The sequence below is a fragment of the Nicotiana sylvestris genome, chromosome 5 (genome assembly GCF_000393655.2).
Source record: "Nicotiana sylvestris chromosome 5, ASM39365v2, whole genome shotgun sequence".
Taxonomy (NCBI): Eukaryota; Viridiplantae; Streptophyta; class Magnoliopsida; order Solanales; family Solanaceae; genus Nicotiana; species Nicotiana sylvestris.
The window spans coordinates 154,592,705-154,602,817 of record NC_091061.1 but is presented as its reverse complement, the minus strand read 5'-3'; the positions used below and the strand labels follow the sequence as shown (position 1 = coordinate 154,602,817).

Genomic DNA, 10,113 nt, shown 5'->3' with positions numbered 1-10,113 from the left:
GATGACACAAACGATGTAGACCACACCGAACCAGTAGGTGCCTTCAATGCAATTGTTGGCTTTATTTCTGAGGCCTTAGCGGGAACCAGTGTTGGTATCTGTAAGAAAAAGGATCCCTGTCCAACCACCAAGAAAGGAAAAAAGAAGGTGGATGAGAGTACTCCTCTTAAACAAGAAAGGACCTTAATGTTCATCGAGATGAAGGTAAATGGCAAGCCCATCCGAGTGATGATAGACACAGGTGCTACCCATAACTACTTAGCCTCGACTCAGATGGAGCACCCTGGTCTAGTTGTAGGAAAGGGCAGAGATCGTGTCAAGGCTATCAACTCACCTCCTCAGCCAGTGGGTGGAATAGCCAAAGAGGTACTAGTGAAGTTTGTCCCTTACGATGGAAAATTCAACCTGCACATGGTGATCATAGATGATTTCGAGTTGATAGTTCGGTTGGAATTCCTCGGGCAAACCAACACCATGCACGTACGGTATGCTGACATGCTACTGATGATGGGAGCAAATGGGGCCAAGCCCTGCATTATCCCATGCATGCCCATGAAGATGGACGCTAAGAACATCTTGGCCTTGCAGTTGAAGAAGGGGGTCAAAAGACATGAACCTACTTTCCTGGCCACCCTCTGTATTGAAGATATAGAATGCTCCTTGGGTCCTATTCCTACACCCGTGAACGAGCTGCTACTGGAGTTTGAAGACGTCATGCCACAAGATATGCCAAAGCGACTCCCGCCTAGGTGCACTATGGACCGTGAGATTGAGTTGGTGCCAGGTGCGAAGCCACCCGCCCGGGCACTTAACAAAATGTCACAACCCAAACTTACTGAGCTTCGGAGACAATTGACGTTAATGCTAGACACAGGGATCATTGTGCCCTCCAAGTCCCCATACAGGTCCCCTGTGCTATTCCGAAAGAAACATGATGGTAGCCTTCGACTTTGTGTGGATTATCAAGCTCTAAACAAAATCATTGTGAAGAACAAGTACCCTATTCCGCTAATAGCAGACTTGTTCGATAGACTGGGTGGTGTGATAGTGTTCACCAAGATAGACCTGAAGACAAGTTATTGGCAAGTTCGGATTGCAGAGGGTGATGAACACAAGATATGGGTCGTACGACTTCCTAATTATGTCGTTCATCTTAACTAATGCCCCAGCCACATTTTGCACCTTGATGAACCAAGTCTTCCGAGAGTATATTGACGAATTCGTGGTGGTCTACTTGGATGACAATATGGTATATAGCCAAACCCTAGAAGAACACCTCGAGAACTTGCGTAAGGTCCTAGCCCAATTGCGGGAGCACGAACTATATACAAAACTATCCAAGTGCTCCTTTGCTCAAAAGCAGATTGACTTCCTCGGACATGTCATCGAGGAAGGGCGGATCAAGATAGACCAACAGAAGATTCAGGCTATCATAGATTGGTCATCGCCTATGGATATCCACTCCTTGAGGGGATTCCATGGCCTATGCAACTTCTATCGGCAATTTGTGAAAAACTACTCGCTCATTGCAGTGCCATTGACAGAACTCCTCAAGAAGGTCACGCCCTGGGATTGTGGACCCAGGCGAGTGGAGGCCTTCAATGCATTGAAAGTGGCTATGTATAGTAGCCCCGTCTTGGCCCTCCCTGATTTGGCCAAGCCATTCGAGGTACAAACGGATGCATCCGACTATGCCTTCGACAGAGTCTTGCTACAAGAAGGGCATCCTGTAGCGTATTAGAGCTGGAAGCTGAAGGATGAAGAGCGATGTTATGCTGCCCATGAGAAAGAATTATTGGTTGTCATCCATTGCTTACGCCTTTGGAGACACTATCTGCTAGGGACCCCATTCGTGGTCAAGATAGACAACACAGCTGTTAGCCATTTCATGACCCAGCCAAAGCTGAATGGTCGGCATGCCAAGTGGCAGGAACTCCTAGCTGAATTTCGCTTCAACTTGGAGTACCGAAGTGGGAAGACCAATCATGTTGCTGATGCACTCAGTCAGAGAGCTGATCTAGCACGGTGTGCCTACTCTCCACCCAAGGGGGAGAAAAATAGCCACCACCATCAAGGACTAGATAGAGGATCTACTCATCAAGGATCCTGTTGCACAATATTTAATTGATTTGGTAGGACATGGCAAGACTCGCAAGTTCTACAGGGAAGATGGTTTCCTGAAAGTGAAATGGAACCGACTTTATGTTTCTAAAGAAGGAGATCTGCGAAGGACTCTTCTGGCGGAATGCCACGATACTTTGTGGGCTGGCCATCCTGGTAAGGAATGCACCATGATGTTACTTCACCGTGCATATTATTGGCCTCAAATGGCTGATGATATTGCTCAGTATGTGAAGACTTGTCTAGTATGCTAGAAGGACAAGTCAGACCGCTTGACACAAGCAAGACTCTTGGAACCACTAGCTGTCCCAAAGCGACCTTGGGAAAGCGTTTCCCTGGATTCGATCACCGGATTGCCCAAGGTCGGAGATCTCACAACTATCTTGGTTTTGATGGATAGATTTTCCAAGTATGCTACCTTTATAGCAGCCCCACAATATATATTAGCAGAAGATACAGCTCGACTCTTCTTCTCGCATGTCGTCAAATATTGGGGCCTGCCTAAAGACACCGTTAGTCATCGCGATTCACTAGCAACTTTTGGACCCAACTCTTTAAGTGCCTCGGGTCAAAATTGAGTCATACCTCAAGTTTCCATCCGCAATCTGATGCCTAGACGGAGCGGTTCAATGGCATGCTGGAGGAATATCTTTGCTACTTTGTACTCGGATCACAGAAGAACTAGATGAAGCTTCTAGACGCTGCTCAACTGTGTTTGAATTCACAAAAGAGCTCTAGTACAAACAAATATGCTTTTGAAATTATTACCAGACAGCAACCGCTACTCCCACACACCGTGAATGCACCAAACATGTCAAAATCACCTCGAGCTGCTAGCTTCTCAAAAGAATGGAACCGAAATTTAGAGATAGTGCAGAGCTATCTTGTCAAAGCCCAAAAGAGGATGAAGAGACATGCTAATCAAAATTTTTGCTTTGTTGAATACCAAGTAGGAGACAAAGTGATGGTCAAAATTCCAAAGCGGTATTTGTTTGTAGGGGTCCATGACCCACATCTACATTGGACCCTTGTCCATTGAAAGGTGCATTAGGAAAGTTGCATACTGGGTGGATACCCCAGCTTGGTGAGAAATTCATCCAGTCTTCCATGTCAGTCTTCTGAAACCTTTTTGGGAAGACAGGGAGGATCCTTCACGAAGACCCAGTATTCGATGTTCCAATTCAACCGGGAAAAGACGTGTTGAAGCTATCCTTGATGATCGAGTGATTCACGCCTCAAGGAAAGATCACCAAGAGTTTTTGCTGAAATAGTAGGGCTGTGATGCAAGGGAGAATACTTGGGAGAGGGGAACAAACCTCAAATCCTACAAGAGCTTAATTGATGATTATCTTGCAAGCAAGGTGTCGATGACGTTGCCAACTCAGGTGGGGAAGAATGTCATGGACGGCTTTCCATCTATACCCCATGACCCCTTGGATGCACTCTGTGGTGTCCTAACAAGCCTCCTAACGCCTAGCGCCACGGACGGTCCCGTGGTCTTGGCTACGCCAAGTGACAAGCGGCATGTACCTTTGTCGCCCCACCGATATCCCTCATTAGTGCCCGGCCGCAGGCAGATGCCAATAGTATGCCGCGCACGCAGACAATACCGCAGGCGCAGACCGTGATACCAAAGACAAGGTTGCTGACAATGAACCTATTTCTACCTCGTAGAAAACTAAGTCATTTTCATTGTAAATATAAAGTAGTTTTATTTCAAGTACTTCCATTATATTCCTCTAGCTTAGTTAGGTCTGGTCTTCTAACTTTGATTTATTTTTTTAAGCACTATTAGGGGGAATCAAGCAATCAAACTTTCTAGCAAGCAAACAATTCTCAGTACTGGTATCTTTCCCCCTCGACACTGTGTTGCTTTTCTGTAATAGTTTTCATTAATGCAATCAAGCTTTCTTTCATTCTCAATTCTCACTTATGTTCTCTCAATTGCTCTTGACATTGATTTTCCCATATGACACTAATAATATCGTCTAACATACGGAGGGGATCTCAGTTGGCAGATAGTAACTGCACTGACATCAGTTGCTTAGCCTTACGTCGCCCTTCCAAGAAATCTCAGGAAGGCACCGCATAACATAGCTCATGTTCTTCTCCCAAAAAAGATTTTCAGATAAAAAGAAGTAGCAATAATTTCAGATGCAGGGAAAAGAATGGAAAAAACAAGAAAAATAAAACTAACCTAATAACATAAAGGAATATAACGCAGTACCATCTCGGAGAACAACATGAGAAAGTGAATTAAAAATCGGACAGATGAAAGGAAAGTGAGGAAGAAGATCGAAAATAGCAGATTGATTCCTCTTTAAACTCTAAATTTAAACTTTAGGTACAAATCTTGAGTTTTCTTTTATGCATGCAACATCTCCAATAATGCAAACAAGTAATTTCAAACAAACTTAGATGATAGAATAAGCAAAAGAAGAAGAACTCCACAACCTACCTTTTTTCAATTTATACATAGCACAATAAGAATATCAATAAGAAAACAGAAGAAATTCACGGTATAAAACATCATCACAGCCCAATGAAAGAAGAAAGTTGAGATACTCACCAAACAGAGGAGCTGTAAGAAAGCACACACAAAATGGAAGAGCTAGTGGAACAAGAAGATAGAGGAGAAAGTTGAGAAAATATCAAAATTCTGCACAGAGGAAACGATGGTAACGATGAAAATCAACAAGCGTTTTGTCCGTTAACTTTTTGTCAGCCTTTTTGAGGACATTTAGTATCACTATATTTACGGAATTGTATTAATGAAAAAAAAGTCCTTGACTGAAATTTGGGCTTTTGGGTCAATTCTTATTAACCAAAATCTCATCTCCTTGTAGTAAAATAAAAAAAAGTCAAAACATGTGTCATCAACATAACTGTGTTGAACAGAAATCAACATATGACAATATCCTTAAGAAACCAAAAATTTCGGAATTGCCCTTCGTCGTCTCACCAAAAGCTTCACTTATTAATAAGTTAAAAAATGAAGCCAAAAAATATTTAGGCAGAACAAAATATCTAGACTATAAAAATTGTTGAGTTGAGTACGTGTTATGTTTTGATGATTAACAAATCAGGATTGATTGTGTTGAAAGAACCAAGTTTCATGAACTTGCTATTATGCTACTGGACTAGTATACAGATATGTAATGTTGTCAATAAAAGAACCATGTCCATTGAAGTGGATGTCTGAAGAATATGTGCTTAAAAGTGGTTTATCCCAAAGATGCTTAGGCAGAACAAAATATCTAGACAACAAAATTGTTGAGTTGAGCACGTGTTATGTTTTGATGATTAACAAATCAGGATAGATTGTGTTGAAAGAACCAAGTTTCATGAATTTGCTACTATGCTACTGGACTGGTGTACATATATGTAATGTTGTCAATGAAAGAACCAAGTCCCTTGAAGCGGATGTCAGAAGAATATGTGCTTAAAAGTAATTTTGATAATCAACCAACAACTGACAACGAACTAGATCTCGTGAAGATATTTGTTGTGCTGATATACAAAGTTGCAATAAATGTTTCATGCAAATATCAATAGAACTAGGTCCTTTGACGATGCTGATCAGATAATATTAGCTAGAGGAATTCTTGTTCGAAAAGGATTTAACAATTATGAAAATATTTGCATTAAAGGAAAATGTTTGAGGAGTTGAAAACAAATAAGAAAACCAAATCCTTCAAGGATTCTTTTCCTTAATCGATTTCTTTTAGGTTTTGGAGCATAAATTAGAGAAGGATTTCGTCCAACTCATGCCTATACAAAACATCATGTTGTTGCTATTGAAACTAATGCTATTCTACACAAATATAGAGAAGCATCCAAAGAAAATACCATTCATAGCAAGAAGATGCTTTCAAGAATTCAAGCTGCACAACTGAAGAACTTGGTCCAGAAGATGAAGCTATATAGTTCTTTAGTTGTTACTTGATTCATTGTTCTTAATTTGTAATCTATTTTGTTTTTGAGAAGTATTATACTATTATTCATAGGTCATCAATTCTAGAGTTTTGAGTTAATTATAGGGGAAGGGTACTAGAATTAGTCCCTTGATCATAGAGTTGTCAACCCCTCTTGTGTCTAGATGCATCCTAAAATAACAAAAATATTTTATAATATTTCTTGAGCGATAGATGTAGATAAATTGTTGAAGTTAGTTCTTTGAATTCTATATATCACAGGGTGTGTCCATTTCTGCATGTTTTCTTAATAGGCTATTGATTATCCTAAAATCATGTCTATTGGAATAGACGTCCCTAAACTAAGATACAACTTCTACTACTAGTAGATATATAGTTCAAAGTTTAGAGCCCACTTAGGCCTAACTGATTCAGAAGTAGCTGATAAATATCAATTGTTAAAAAAAATTGAATATTAAAACTAAATTTTGTAAATAAGTAAATTATATCTTCAGATAAATTTAACTGATAATAACAAGCAGCTAATGTGGTCGATAAAAAAACAAAAACATTTTTTTTTTAATTAAAATGATTGAAATGTCTTTAAAGCTATTTATTAAAAAAATTATTTTTACATAAAAGGACGAATAACAGTAACCGAATGGAGAGGGAGTTTAGGTTCTTCTCCTTTTAGTTCTTTCCGGGGTTTTGTTTTGAGATGGATATTTGGCGATTACAAGAAATAACAGGAATAAAATAGCACAATTTTCGCTAAAATAAAAAATATTTATAAGTTAAAAGTCATAAGTTTGCGGTGATTAACTTATGACTTTTGATAGATTTAGCTTATAAGTTAAGTGTTTGGCTTCTAAGTGCTATATGTGTTAATCAAATCTGTAAATCCAAAAGGTGCTTATAAAACTTGGTTTAACCGGCGTGTAAATTTACCCAAACATCCTCTTAAATTGACAAATTGTTGATTTCAGCAGCTGCATCTTTGTTAAATGTAAAAAAACGAGTTTTGAATGTAAAAATTCAACTAAATCTAATTAACTAAAGCATATCATTGACTGTGAATGAAAATGTGCCAGCACAATTAATCTTAAGTTAAGAAAGCTAGCCGTCTTATAGCCTGTTTGGCCAAGCTTTTTTTTGGCCAAAAGTGCTTCTTTTTCGGAGAAGCAAAAAAAAGTAGTTTCTCTCCAAAAACACTTTTTTAAGAAGTATTTTTGAGAAAAATACACTTAGAAACAATTTTTTAAAGCTTGGCCAAACACTAATTGCTGCTCAGAAGTGCTTTTCAAACTAATTAGTCAAACACAAACTACTTCTCACCAAAAGTACTTTTGAAAAAAAAAAAATTCAAAATAAGATAATTTTGCCAAACGGGCTATTTAAAACAAGTGTTGAGTGCTTCTGTAAAATGCACTTACACACACATAATATAGTAAATTAATACAATAACTCATGGTCTATTATTTTAATTATTTCTTGAAGAAACAAGGCCAACCTTTTATAAGGTGACATAAAAGATTGTCGCAAAATTTGTCCTCTCTCTCAAATTTGCATTTTCACGCGCACTTTGAAAATTTTATTACACATTTGAAGAATTGAATTCGAGCATAATTGAACTCATATGGTTTGGTCAGTGGAGTTTGATGTAAACAATGGATGGAAGAAAATTTTATTTTAGTTAAACTATATTAATTACCATTTTGTCATAGATACTGAGCAACTATATTACCATTTTGTCGGAGAAATAGTTGTACCTAGACTCTACGTATAATTAAATTTGTATATAATGTCTTGCTCCTATATTGCTTTAAGGGAGAGTTATTCTTTCATTAATGAATGAGACACAAATACTATCAGTACAAGCACACATAACAGTCTTTCCGTTGACCATGATAACAAGGCAATATATATATAATATGCTCTAATCGGTTGATTTTGCAAAGTGAGCTTAAGTTTTATCTATTAGTGGTGCAAAAATATTTACATAATTAGATTGAATTATAACATGAGTATATATAATTTTTATGATAAATATTTTTTAGGAGTTTGCTCTGATTTTCTTATCTTATTTGGAGGAAAAGATTTTGGATTGAGGATCTTTTCTTCTCGTTTGATTGTATCCACAATGTAGCCATACGGGGTTTAGAGTCTTATTTAGGGAAAAATTATCCTGCCACTTGTGGGTGCATCTTTTGAGGTCGTTCTCTCGATATCTTGTACTCTAGTTTTTATATAATGAATTGTTCATCTCCACATGTGGAATAAGCTAATTGACCAAACCATGTTAAATATTTGTGTCTCTTTTAATATGTTCTCTTTTATTGTCCTATTTATCATAGTTGAATATATACTTTGTTAGCTTTCAAATGATACCTGATTATTTCGATCCTAACAACATCAAATTGTAATTTGATAAATAAAGAGTAACTAATCAATTAAAATAGATTAAACTACACAAATCATGTAAAACAGTGAATATATAATACTTAAATCATTGCAAAATTGCTGCATCATATCAACATGAACACGGAATCAAGAGTGTTAATTTAAAGTCTTGGCATATTCATAAAAGGGAAGACATACCTCGGAAATGTATATGTTTGCAACTTCAAAGACTGACCGTCAACCTTGACTAGGCTTTAATTAATTAATGGGCAGGTTACCTGCTTCTTTAGCTAATGTTAAACAAGTAAAAAATTCCAACAGTGACGTTCAAACTAATCCTTCTTACGTTCATTACAACACTTCTCTAATACTACTAGTACTTTGGTTAATTTAATTAAATTACATTAGCTTTAGTGTGCTACTATAGGTCATCTCTTCACCAGCTAATTAATAATTGTTTCATTAATTAATCAGGAATCACTGACCACAACAAACACTGACCTAATTAATTATTAATTAATCCTCAAAGCACCAGTAATAAAGTGATAGAAACCCCTCAGTTTAATTGTCTAATAAATATTCCATTATTGTGCCAACTGTAGTAGCACCCAAACAAACACTGATTTTTTTCTTTTTTCAATCTCTTCATTTATTTAATCCTTTTCATGTTCTACGGCATATGGTACCTTTTTCAGAGTCAAAAGTCACTATTTGAAATTTACTGGATCTGAATCTAATCATTTAATTTACTGAATTATAAATTTCTAATTTATACGTATTTAATAATTGTTTTAAGATAAATACAGTCACAACGATTGAGTTCAACGGAATGTGTAACCTAAACTCTAGCTCCACCTATACATCGTGGATGAGACATCATGATGTTATTATGGGGTATGAGAAAAGTGCCACGCCAAATAAGAAGAAACTCTTCTTCGATTGGTGAAAATCCTCAAATAATGATATTTGTGGCCTAAAGCAGGGGCCTAAAATTTTTGTTGTAGACATAAGTAAAATTTGAAATTTATTTTTGTAGCTTTTTGAGATGTAAAATTATTAATAATTTGTTTATAATCGGTTTCTGCTAATAATTCTTTTTCAATTGATAATATAGCTAATTCATTTAATCTCTCTTGAGACATTATTGATCTTAAGTAAAATTTTATTAGTTTTAATTTTGAAAAGCTTCTTTCCGCTGAGGCAATTTTCTTAGCAGAAATCATGGTAGTTGCAAATCCTTTTTCTATATATTTTTTGAAAAAAGAAATCAAACCCCTAAGTTAATCTATGGCAACATCAATATGCATATCTTTTGATTGTAAATGTTTGCTAACTGAATTAACTGCAAATAGTATATCATACCAAATAGTCATACCCAGTAAAAATTCAAAATTTTCAAGCTCACAAATTGCTAAACAACTAGCTTCACTTTTAGTTTTTGGATCCTCACTAGCTTCTACTAATTTCAATAAAGCATTTCTTATTTGTGGAGTTTGAAATTGTATTGCTTTAATACTTTCAATGCGACTTTCCTAACGCGTTTGTGATAATGGTTTAAGAGTTAGGTTGGGTACATTATCTTCTAAAAATTTCCATCGCAAAAATATATTCCTTTTTCCAATTGTTCTCCAACGGCCTCTTTTCCTTGAAACTTGCATTTTTTTTCTTTTCAAATACT

General features: G+C 36.8%; 1 protein-coding gene across 1 annotated transcript; it reads left to right on the top strand.

Annotated features, from left to right (window-relative positions):
- The first annotated feature begins 1,246 nt into the window (after nt 1-1,246).
- Nucleotides 1,247-2,128, top strand: LOC138869520 (uncharacterized mitochondrial protein AtMg00860-like). Its single transcript, XM_070147142.1, has 2 exons — nt 1,247-1,669; nt 1,742-2,128. Exons 1-2 carry the CDS (start codon nt 1,247-1,249, stop codon nt 2,126-2,128), a joined length of 810 nt encoding a protein of 269 aa, XP_070003243.1.
- Nucleotides 2,129-10,113: the final 7,985 nt, after the last annotated feature.